This window comes from Mizuhopecten yessoensis, unplaced genomic scaffold (genome assembly GCF_002113885.1).
Source record: "Mizuhopecten yessoensis strain PY_sf001 unplaced genomic scaffold, ASM211388v2 scaffold11099, whole genome shotgun sequence".
In the NCBI taxonomy this organism is placed as follows: Eukaryota; Metazoa; Mollusca; class Bivalvia; order Pectinida; family Pectinidae; genus Mizuhopecten; species Mizuhopecten yessoensis.
Genome location: NW_018408879.1, coordinates 517,250 through 529,453, shown reverse-complemented (window position 1 = coordinate 529,453; position 12,204 = coordinate 517,250). Strand labels below are relative to the sequence as shown.

The 12,204-nt window shown below is 37.4% G+C and overlaps 1 protein-coding gene across 20 annotated transcripts in view; it reads left to right on the top strand.

Annotated features, from left to right (window-relative positions):
- Window positions 1-12,204, top strand: part of LOC110465731 (androglobin-like) — a 78,765-nt gene that overhangs the window by 30,825 nt on the left and 35,736 nt on the right. For 13 of the 20 annotated variants that reach the window (XM_021521755.1, XM_021521754.1, XM_021521753.1 and 10 more), the window contains 10 exons: window positions 385-500; window positions 639-816; window positions 972-1,065; window positions 3,837-3,975; window positions 4,826-4,975; window positions 7,455-7,584; window positions 8,005-8,188; window positions 8,612-8,675; window positions 9,071-9,097; window positions 11,921-12,061. In XM_021521755.1, the coding sequence (XP_021377430.1) occupies window positions 385-500; window positions 639-816; window positions 972-1,065; window positions 3,837-3,975; window positions 4,826-4,975; window positions 7,455-7,584; window positions 8,005-8,188; window positions 8,612-8,675; window positions 9,071-9,097; window positions 11,921-12,061 (1,223 nt within the window). Of the gene's footprint in view, window positions 1-384; window positions 501-638; window positions 817-971; window positions 1,066-3,836; window positions 3,976-4,825; window positions 4,976-7,454; window positions 7,585-8,004; window positions 8,189-8,611; window positions 8,676-9,070; window positions 9,098-9,457; window positions 9,470-11,920; window positions 12,062-12,204 lie in introns of all 20 variants that reach the window. The other 7 variants (XM_021521757.1, XM_021521747.1, XM_021521756.1 and 4 more) reach the window with 7 other exon arrangements.

Genomic DNA, 12,204 nt, shown 5'->3' with positions numbered 1-12,204 from the left:
AGACATCAGAGTATCCCCTGTGGTCCTGTCAGACATCAGAGTATCCCCTGTAGTCCTGTCAGACATCAGAGTATCCCCTGTAGTCCTGTCGGACATCAGAGTATCCCCTGTAGTCCTGTCAGACATCAGAGTATCCCCTGTAGCCCTGTAAGACATCAGAATATCCCCTGTAGCCCTGTCAGACATCAGAGTATCCCATAGATTTAAGACATCAGAATATCCCCTGTAGCCCTGTCAGACATCAGAATATCCCCTGTAAGATATCAGAGTATACCCTGTAGCCCTGTAAGACAACAGATTATCCCCTGTAGCCCTGTATGACATCAGAGTTTACCTGGTAGCCCTGTTAGGTGTGTGACTTACTGATTTGTGTTGTTTTTACAGAGGAGAAGTCCACATTGGAGGATATCCCTGTTCCAGAGAAGCCAGAGGTTGTGGTGTTTGCTACATACTGGAGCACTCCCAAATACCCTGTTAAAGTTTCTGTCCTCGGTGAAATGGTAAATCACATGTTTTTCATATATTTCTAAAGCAATATTGGTTCATATATGCTGCACCTACCAGTACATGTTTAGCGAGTGAAAAAGTGTACTTGTTTTGTATGTAAATAACAATGTACTGGTATATTCCGTCCCCAGGCTGACGCCAGTGAGAAGCTTCGACAGAATGGTCTGTCTCATCTGTATCCACACCCTGTGTGTATTACCCAGACAAGGTCCTGCCCTCTAGAGCCCCCACCCCCTCCAGAGAAAATACCTGCATGGAAATTGATTAGACCCAAAAAGAAGAAAAAGACACCTTCAGATGAACCAGTTTGTAAGTTTATCTCTCTTTCAACTTTTATGTATTGTTGACCTTGTTATAATAAGGTATAATTTGTTTCTAAGAATTTCATGATATGAGAACAAAACAAATTGTGTTGTTATTATGTAGTATAGTAGATGTTATAAACATGTTGTATATATTTACAGCCACACCTGAACCCCCCAAACCAATCCAGTGTATAGAGATCACCTCTTCCTTCCTAAACTACAAAGTCAGCCCAGTACCCATACCCACTGAGACGTAAGTAAAACTGTCAGTAGACCAGTATCTTTACCCACTGAGATGTACGTAAGACTGTCAGTAGACCATTATCTGTACCCACTGAGATGTACGTAAAACTGTCAGTATACCAGTATCTATACCCAATGAGATTTAATTAAAACTGTTTGTCAGGAGACCAGTATCTATACTCACTTTGACATCAGTAAAACTGTCAGGAGACCATTATCTGTACCCACTGAGGTCAGTAGACCAGTAGCTATTCCCAATGAGATGTAAGTAAAGCTGTAGGTAGACCTGTAACTGTACCCACTGAGATATAAGTAAAACTGTCAATAGACCAGTATCTGTGCCCACTGAGATGTAATTAAAACTGTCAGTAGGCCTTTTTCTGTTCCCTCGGTGATGTAAGTAAAACTGTCTGTAGACCAGTATCTATACTCACTTTGACATAGGTAAAACTGTCAGTACACCAGTATCTGTACTCACTGTGATGTAAGTAAAACTGTTTGTCAGTAGACCAGTGTCCATACCCAGAGCTAGTATACATTAAGTAAAACTGTCAATAGACCAGTATCTGTCCCCACTGAGACGTAAGTAAACCTGTCAGTAGACCCGTATCTGGACCCACTGAGATGTAATTAAAACTGTCAGTAGGCCAGTATCTGTACCCACTGAGGTCAGTAGACCAGTAGCTATTCCCAATGAGATGTAAGTAAACCTGTCAGTAGACCCGTATCTGTACCCACTGAAATGTAAGTAAAACTGTTTGTTAGTAGACCAGTATCAGCACTCACTGAGATGTAAGTAAAACTGTTTGTAGACCAGTATCTAGTAGACCAGTATCTGTCCTCACTTTGACATCAGTAAAACTGTCAGGAGACCATTATCTGTACCCACTGAAATGTAAGTAAAACTGCAGCCCAGTACCCATTCCCACTGAGACGTAAGTAAACCTGTCAGTAGACCCGTATCTGGACCCACTGAGATGTACGTAAGACTGTCAGTAGACCATTATCTGTACCGACTGAGATGTAAGTAAAATTGTTTGTCAGTAGACCTGTACTCACTTTGACATCAGTAAAACTGTCAATAGACCAGTATCTGTGCCCACTGAGATGTAAGAAAAACTGTCAGTAGACCCGTATCTATACCCACTGATACGTAAGTAAAACTGCCAGTAGACCAGTATCTGTCCTCACTTTGACATCAGTAAAACTGTCAGGAGACCATTATCTGTACCCACTGAAATGTAAGTAAAACTGTGAGTAGACCAGTATCTGTCCTCGCTTTGCCATAAGTAAAACTGTCAGGAGACCAGTATCTATACTCACTTTGACATATGTAAAACTGTCAGTAGCCCAGTATCTGTCCCCACTGAGACGTAAGTAAACCTGTCAGTAGACCAGGATCTGTACTCACTTTGACATCAGTAAAACTGTCAGTAGACCATTATCTGTACCCACTGAGATGTAAGTAAAACTGTCAGTAGACCAGTATCTGTACTCACTTTGACATAAGTAAAACTCTCAGTAGACCCGTATCTGTACCCACTGAGATGTAAGTAAAACTGTCAGTAGACCAGTATCTGTACCCACTGAGATATAAGTAAAACTGTCAGTAGACCAGTATCTTTACTCACTTTGACATAAGTAAAACTGTCAGTAGACCAGGGTCTGTACTCACTTTGACATAAGCAAAACTGTCAGTAGACCAGAATCTGTACTCACTTTGACATAAGTAAAACTGTCCGTAGACCAGTATCTGTACTCACTTTGACATCAGTAAAACTGTCAGTAGACCATTATCTGTACCCACTGAGATGTAAGGAAAACTGTCAGTAGACCAGTATCTGTACCCCCTGAGATGTAAGTAAAACTGTCAGTAGACCCGTGTAAAACTGTCAGTAGACCAGTATCTGTCCCCACTGAGATGTAAGTAAAACTGTCAGGAGACCAGTATCTGTACTCACTTTGACATAAGTAAAACCGTCAGTAGACCAGTATCTGTACTCACTTTGACATAAGCAAAACTGTTTGCAGACCAGTATCTGTACCCACTGAGATGTAAATAAAACTGTCAGTAGACCAGTATCTGTACCCCCTGAGATGTAAGTAAAACTGTCAGTAGACCAGTATCTGTAAACTTCAAAGTCAGCCCAGTATCCATACCCACTCAGATGTAAGTAAAACTGTCAGTAGACCATTATCTATACCCACTGAGATGTTAGTAAAACTGTCAGTAGACCATTATCTGTACCCACTGAGATATTAGTAAAACTGAAAGTAGACCAGTATCTGTACCCACTGAGATGTAAGTAAAACTGTTTGTCAGTAGACCAGTATCTATACCCAATGAGATGTAAGTAAAACTGTTTGTCAGTAGACCAGTATCAGTACTCACTGAGATGTAAGTAAAGCTGTCGGTAGACCTGTATCTGTACCCACTGAGATGTATGTAAAACTGTCAGTAGACCAGTATCTGTACCCACTGAGATGTAAGTAAAACTGTCAGTAGACCAGTATCTGTACCCCCTGAGATGTAAGTAAAACTGTCAGTAGACCATTATCTGTACCCACTGAGATATTAGTAAAACTGTTTGTCAGTAGACCAGTGTCCATACCCAGAGCTAGTATACATTACATGGTAGTAAACACAAAGTAAATATAGCTAGTATTCGATTTGTGCTACAGAACTTATTATTTAAACATACCTCCTTTTTTATTGATTCATCTTCTTTATATTGCCTACAATCTCTAAGGTTGATATATATATTTGTTTTCAATATAAAGGCATCGCCCACGGTCATCATTGGAGAGAGGTGGTACACGGTCACGCCCCAAGTCCACTTCAATAGAGGAGACTGATGAAAATGCTCCGGAAATGGTGAAAATTGAGGGGGAGGTAGTGAATGAACCCCCCCAGGCAGAGGTAGGCGTGGTTACATTAGTACCTGTAGTGTGACTAATGGTGAACTGTAAACCAGTGCTGGTGTGGCTAGTCTACATTTTAGATACTCAAGTGTGACCTTTCGGCCTCTTCTTTACAGCCAGTTCAAAACCATGTTAGATTAACAATTTTAATTTGTGAAAAAAATACAACTGGATTCTGAAACCAGCATATATAGGCCTTGAGCTTTTTCTCAAGTTACTACAAAAAGTCTACATGGTAATGCCAGAATTGGGCCCTTGAGGAAGACATTTTAATCTTGATGTCCTTACCAGAGCTAGGTTTATAGGTTTACTAACATTATTTGGAGACAGTTATATTAGTGTTCAGTTTTGTTTCATTTAGTTGTTGTGGTACTTTGAGTGTTACTTAACTTATCAATACATGTATATGAAATTAACTTTTCTTGAAATTTGGTTAAATTAACAACATGTATAATTTAACAAGTCAGTGAATTATGTGGACATAGACATTTTTCAGTTTACAGTTATTAAAATATGATAACTATAGCGTTAATCCTTGCATATCAAAGTGTACCACTTTATATTAAATTTGGTGTATGGTTCATAAGTATTGATTTGTTCTAATGTTGGTGTTGAGTTTGGTTTATAGTGTTTTAATGTTGAAACTAACTGTTGAGTGGTTTCTTATTATTGGCTAAATATGCTTTATACAATTTATTTGCAAATTACTGTAGATTAGAAATATAGTAACTGCTAGGCATAAAGGTGCAGTTAGGTAAACAGCATCATCTATCATCTCCATCCCGCTACCACTATGGTAACCAGTCATCTTGACCTTGCTATTCTGACCTTGACCTTATTTAAATAAGGAGCCAGTAGAACAACCAGAGCCAGAAAAAGAGAGTAAGCCTGAAGCAAAGCCGTCTAGTCCAGGGCCCCGTACAGGGAGACGCAAGTCTTCTGTGGCCAAGAAGGAGGGCAAGGAAACACAGGAGGGAGGCAAAATGGTCAGCCGTGAGGTAGGTCAGGGGTCAAATAAAAGGTCACAAGGTCAAGCCTTTACATGTCACATCCATCTTTAGAGAGCCTTCCAACTTATTAAAAGATCAAAATCAATGCCAGACACTAAATCCTATGTATTAGACACAGGGTCATTTAAAGTTAATTCTTTGATTCTTATAATGCATGTTCTTAACAATTCTAAACCTTCTGCATCACCCATTTTCTGGAAAACATTTTTAAGTGTATATAAGGTAAATTAGAGGTTGGGGATGGGGATTGTGTTTCTGCTTTCAGCTTTTGCCCTACTGTTTCTAGAAAGGACTCTGTTTATTCTTCTAGAAAGGACTCTGTTTATTCTTCTAGAAAGGACTCTGTTTATTCTTCTAGAAAGGACTCTGTTTATTCTTCTAGAAAGGACTCTGTTTATTCTTCTAGAAAGGACTCTGTTTATTCTTCTGCGTATATCTGCAGATCACAAATATGCTTTAAGGATAACAGATTAAACTTAGCTTTATTTCAAGTACCGTTTGTACTGTGACAGACTGACTATTTGCTTTATGAAGTGGCAAGTTGAGACAAGTAATTGACTTCCTAAATTCTTTTGATCTTTGGAAGATAACTTTGGTTCAAAACTGTCATCGAAAATGACTGCCATAATGGGTGGACTGAATGGAGGTGTTAATTGAGACTAATAAGATTGGTGAATGAAATGATCAGGTATTAAAAGAGATTATAGTGAGTAGTTTGAATATAAATGTACTTTTAGTTTTTTACTTTCTAAATTGAAAAAAGGGAGAAAAACAGACAAAAACAATCCTTTTATCATCAAAAGAAAAAAAGGCATAATGTAAAAATGTCCTTCTTGCATCTAAAATAAAAAGATCATTTCCCAATCAAGTATGCAGGAAATTTTGCCTGAGAAACAAAGAATTAACTTTGCTTGCCCTAGGTTTTCTAGGCTTGAGTTATTTAGCTTGCCCCACTTATACAAAATAGATTGATGATATTCCCCATGTCTAAAGGGTTAAGATTTGGATTAGCTTTTGGAGAGTTGATATTATATTTCAGGCATTATGTAGGAATCCCATTGAAAAATCATGCCGTTTAACAAAGTCCAATAAATTAAAATTCCAGAACATATTTCAAAAACTGGTTAAAATGTGCAAGTGGGGCCTGGCAATCATATCAAAATATTAGTGGGTCAGGTAACCATATACTTTAGATGCCCTGGTAACCATGGTATAGTTGGCAAGGTAACCATATATTTTAGATGCCTTGGTAGCCATGGTATAGTTCCTTGGTAGCTATGGTATAGTTGGAATAGTAACCATATATATTAGTTGTTCTGGTAACTATAGCATAGTTGTCCTTATAACCATATATATTAAAAGCCCTGGTAACTATAGCATAGTTATCCTTGTAACCATATATATTAAAAGCCCTGGTAACTATGGTATAGTTGGCCTGGTAACCATATATATTAGAAGCCCTGGTAACTATGGTATAGTTGGCATGGTAACCATATATTTCAGATGTCCTGGTAACTATAGCATAGTTGGCCAGGGAACCATTATATAAAAAGCCATGGTAACTATGGTATAGTTGGCCTGGTAACCATATATATTAGAAACCCTGGTAACTATGGTATAGTTGGCCTGGTAACCATATATATTAGAAGCCCTGGTAGCTATGGTATAGTTGGCATGGTAACCATTGATTTCAGATGTCCTGGTAACTATAGCATAGTTGGCCAGGGAACCATTACATAAAAAGCCATGGTAACTATGGTATAGTTCGCCTGGTAACCATATATATTAGAAACCCTGGTAACTTTGGTATAGTTGGCCTGGTAACCATATATATAAGAAGCCCTGGTAACTATGGTATAGTTGGCATGGTTACCATATATATTAGAAGCCCTGGTAACTATGGTATAGTTGGCCTGGTAACCATATATATAAGAAGCCCTGGTAACTATGGTATAGTTGGCATGGTAACCATATATATTAGAAGCCCTGGTAACTATGGTATAGTTGGCCTGGTAACCATATATATTAGAAGCCCTGGTAACTATGGTATAGTTGGCATGGTAACCATTATATTAGTTACCTTGGTTACTATGGTATTTTTTTACTTGATATGATGATGTTTGAGTGTGATACAATTGTAATTTCTCTAGTTATGTATCAGGATATCTTTGGTGTACTGAAAGCTTCTAATTGTTGTTTGGTATGTTACTAACCGCTTCACATTAAATAACTGGGTTGAAAATTCTAGTATTTAAATGATAATACATTATCGTATATTATAGATTTGAAAGTTATTTTAAAATGCAATTTAAGTAAAAGTCAAAATTCTATTTATTTCAATGCAATATAACACTGTTGACCATGATAAAGTATAGTTAATCTTGAGATTGGTTATTGTAAAACACTGTATAAAGTACAGTGTGTGAAGTGCTGTCCTGACTTGTTTCTCATTGTTACTGGCCTCCAGTCTTCCCCTAAGATACCCAGGAAGAGTGGCAGTGCTGACAGGTCCACTAAACCTGACCGAGGCAAGAGTGCAGGCAGGTCAGATTCCAGGTCAAGTAAGAAGGAACAAGATGACAAGGACAAACTCAAAGGTGAGTTGTAAATATATAACAACGACCTTGACATAAACTAAACGATATTGACAATTGAAACAATGAAATGGAGGCAAAACATTGATGTTGCTAGTAATTCTGATGCTCCTGCATCCTATTGGGAGGGGATATTTTACGTTTGTCTGTTCTGTTGTTTCTGTTCATATGTACAACATCTTGGTTAAACTTTATGATCAGCTGCATTACTCAAATACTAGAAGTCTAAAAATTATACAAATGTACATGAATACTATACTGATCAACTACACCAATATACCAAATGTAGGTCACTGTGACCTATATTTCTGCTGTTCAGCTCTATTTCTTTGGTTAATTTTGCCATCAAAATGGGAGTTGGGTCATATATTTTCCCAACATTTTCTAGTATACATATTGACCATAGTTTCTTCATTGTGGCAGGAGCCTTGCAACAAGCTGACTCCGGTCTTGCACCTCCCCCTCCTCCAACGGAGCCAGAGGATCCAGTCCAGGAAGGAGAAGAGGGGCAGGAACAGCCGACCACAGAGGAGGCAAAGGCAGAGGAGGAGGAGGCAAAGCCAAAGAAAGTCTGGATGGATTTTGAGGAGTTCTGTAAATGTTTTAAGTATGTCTTTTTTTTCATATTTTATGCCTAATAAAATTCAATGTGCAACCATTTTTTTTTTTTTTTTGGGATACCAGAATATTATATAAACAAAAACAGATTTAAAATTTACACAAATTAATACACAGAATTACATTGATCCTCCCTTTCTTTTCTATCGTAAAATATATGTCTAAGTTCTGAGTGTCTCATCAATATCTATACATATTACCTCCTATAATACAGTTGCTGTAACCCTTACAGGTTATCTGGCAGGTAACCCCAAACAGCTAGGTTTACCCAATTTGTTACCTCCCAATTGAACACCAGACAGGTTACCCCCACTGGGTTGTTAGTTTATCAAATATTACCTGTGAGTATTAAATGTTACCTCTTAAGAGAATTATTATGACAAAAGTTAACAATATGTGTATGTATTTGTAGGACTCTGTACATCTGTCACAAGCCTCATACATATGGCTGCAACCAGAAGGTCTCCGACCTGAAGGTAAGTGTCCCTGCCCTGGTGTACAAGTTTCCCCTGGAGCTTGTCAGCCAGCCAGTATAGTCCCGCTGGTGTCGGGTATGTAGACCACTCCCTGGCATCGGACGTGTGATACCCCAACACACCAGTGTAATGTGTGTGCTGGCTTTTAACCACATAATGCATGATTTCAGTCGCTGAATTTAAACTTATCATCAACAGATTGATGTTCGATAGCATATCTAAAATCACAGGGGAAACTAATTCAGAACCTAACATGTTTGTTGGTGAAAAAGATGTCTGCCTATTTTAAATTTTATCTCATGGTAGAAATGTTTAAACTGTAGTAAAACGTTTGTAGTAGTGTTGTTTATAAAAAATTAAGTGTAAATTTTCTATTTTTTATTCCACGCTGGAAGAAATTGGAAAAAATATACAATATACAGGTTTGTTGTGGGATTTTTCAGAAATCAAAGCTTTCCCTGTTCCTCCATATTATATATATATATAGGCATGCATGCAGATGTTGTAATATAATCAGAGACAGTGACCTATGAAACACCTGTAGTGTTCTACCTGTGTAAACTGCTAATTAAGCTACAGGTAGAAGTAGTGGCCAGCTTTCCTGTCTAGGCATGTCCAGTGTTTAGTATTGATGGTTGTGGCTTCAGACTTTTGTAGCACTGAAGGGCTCCCCCACTGAAGAATACGGTTGCACAAAGTATTACTGAAAATGTTCTCTTTTTATCTATTAATACACACAAATAAAGAACAGTTGATAACAAATCATTGTTTGTGATTTACAGTTAAGTACTCAGGTATGTCTTATTTAGTTTATTCTTGGATATATTTTTTTTTTTTGCAGTTTATGAGGTACCTAAAATTCAATTGCCAGCATGTAGAAACAAGCCATGAACATACAGCTATGATCAGGGACAGTATATAGTTATACGTCCCTGCTATGATCAGGGACAGTATATAGTTATACGTCCCTGCTATGATCTATCATTATTACTGTGTGCTTGTATCACCAGCACCAATCTCCAAGCCAGGTGCTAGTTCTTTGTGTTTAACGAGGTACCTCACAATTTGCAAAACTATATTCAACAAGCTGTTTGTTACCTGAAATTTTATGCTATGATTTGCCATATGTACAGGCATTATTCAATACTAATTTTATTCTGAAAATTTTGCAGAGAAATAGTTTAAAACATTCTCTCATATTCTAGCTCACTTTATATACCGGGATATCAGTTTACTGCCACAGAGAACATTGGAGATCAGAATGTATTGGATATAAAGCAGTTGTTTGTAATAATTTCAAGATGGATATCAGTATAGTTATACAACCTGAAGCTGATGGTTAATTTTTATAAACAACAGCAAAATGTTGATAAAAGCATACAGTAAAATATTGGTCTGTCAAAATAATGTCTGGAAATACCATGATATTAATGAAATGATAGTGTTCTGTCAGCATGGTTTTACTGACTTTATTATATATATATATATATATATAAATAATTACCAGCTTGAAAATAAGTTTCCTGATAGTCACTTTCAAATTAGACGTGATCAATGCCACTAACTAATGGAATTTGTTCGCTTCAGTATGGCCATATAGGGCCAGCAGTGTGAAGATATGCATGGCACTTGTCATTTTGTGTAGACATGCATGGCACTTGTCATTTTGTGTAGACATGCATGGCACTTGTCATTTTATTTTACAGAACTGTAATAGAAAAGCTGTGGTGTTAGTCTAGGGGAGATAACTTGGTCGCTGTCCTGTGTAGGTTGGATCCTGTTAGTCTAGGGGAGATAACTTGATGGCCGCCTGTGTAGGTTGATCCTGTTAGTCTAGGGGAGATAACTTGGTTGCTGTCCTGTGTAGGTGGTATCCTGCTTCTCTCCCCTTACATTTATAATGCATGTCTCTTTCTTTTTCGTCTGTGACGATACACTTGTACACTTTGGATGGATCTTTTAGATTTGCTTGAATATTATGGGTTGTTTTCTGTTCCTAAACAGATGTTTCAATGCTGACTGATATACCTATGTCTAGTTATTCTATTGTCTACATCAGGCAGGTACTTCTTACTTCTTTAAATGGATGGTACACAGCATCAGTTACATGGCAGCATTGTTTTAGGTATTTCCTTCACCTTTTAGGATATATTCAGTAAAAAGTACATCCCAGATAATGGCAGTGTTGTTGCTGTAGTGCTAATGATTGTATATAACTTGACAAATCTATATCGGCTACTGAAACATCATTTATTGTTTTTTTCCAAGTTGTTGAATTTTTTAAATACTTAATTGGATGTACCAGGTATCTGTAATTATCTATAAATATCATGTGTTAATTAAGGGAAAGACATAAATAGTGCTATTATGTACTACATGTGTTAGGTATAAAATATGTCTCAGAGTAGCTCATAAAAATAACAATGTAGGAATAATACCTGTATAACAATATAAGAATAGTATAGAAGTAAAAGTATGAGGGACTATCTAGGTACAGTCACTACTGTGGTCAGACCTCTGTTACATGTGTCACCTTCAGACATTTCTCTATAGTTGTAATATTTGACTATTCATCGTTAGTATTCACATTTCTATTCTTTGTGCACATACTTCCAGCTTGTAGATATTAAATAGGTTTTTTTACCAACAGATGAAGAACTTAGTTATAAGCTACTGACTGTTCAGTGAAACAGCATGAACATTCATAACCAGATGTTTCCCAGCAGTGTTTGCTTGATATACACCTAACTTGCTATATTTTAAATTTTATTTTTTGTGATAGGAGTGTTGTTGGCTTAATTTTTTTAGTTTATTGCTTCGTGTGTTCAGTTGTATGAACTGCTGTCAGTAACATTTAAATACAAACTTAAATTGTTTGTTTTGTATATAATTGAAGTTTGCATGCTTGAGTTTAATTTAAGTTGAATTTAATATCACAGTTTTGTTAAATCATGGAGGATTGTTTCAGCAGTATTTTAAAAATGTCTTTATTGACATTGTATATTATAATCTGACTACATGACAGAGCTTAGTTGGGGTAAGAGGCATCCTTTAGTGGTGCTTTTCGTTGCTGTAACTTGTCGTGACGAGAGAAACTTCCCTCCATGATTATTAATTTAAAAAACAACTTAATACAAAGCAAATACTCATAGAGTTATATAGCTATCTTGGTTTTGCAAGGAAGTGGAGAGGTTTGGGTTATGTTTGTCACTGTAGACCTTGTTTGACTAAGCTTCACATTACAGAGCGTCACTGCATCCACAGCTCCCACCGGCAAGGGAGACAAGAAGACAGCACCCAACACTGCTGGGGTAAATACCTCCTCCTCCAAGACTGCTCAAACTCCTACCCATATGCAAGCACCTTCTCCCACAAACACCCTCAGTGTGAGTATAGCCTGTCACACTTCACTGCATGGACTCCCCAACCCAAGGCTCTCAGGCTCAAGGCTCATCTCGTAGGGTTTTCATCCAACTCATTCCCTGTTCATCCAGTACAACATCTTCATTAACTCATATAGGTTGATAAT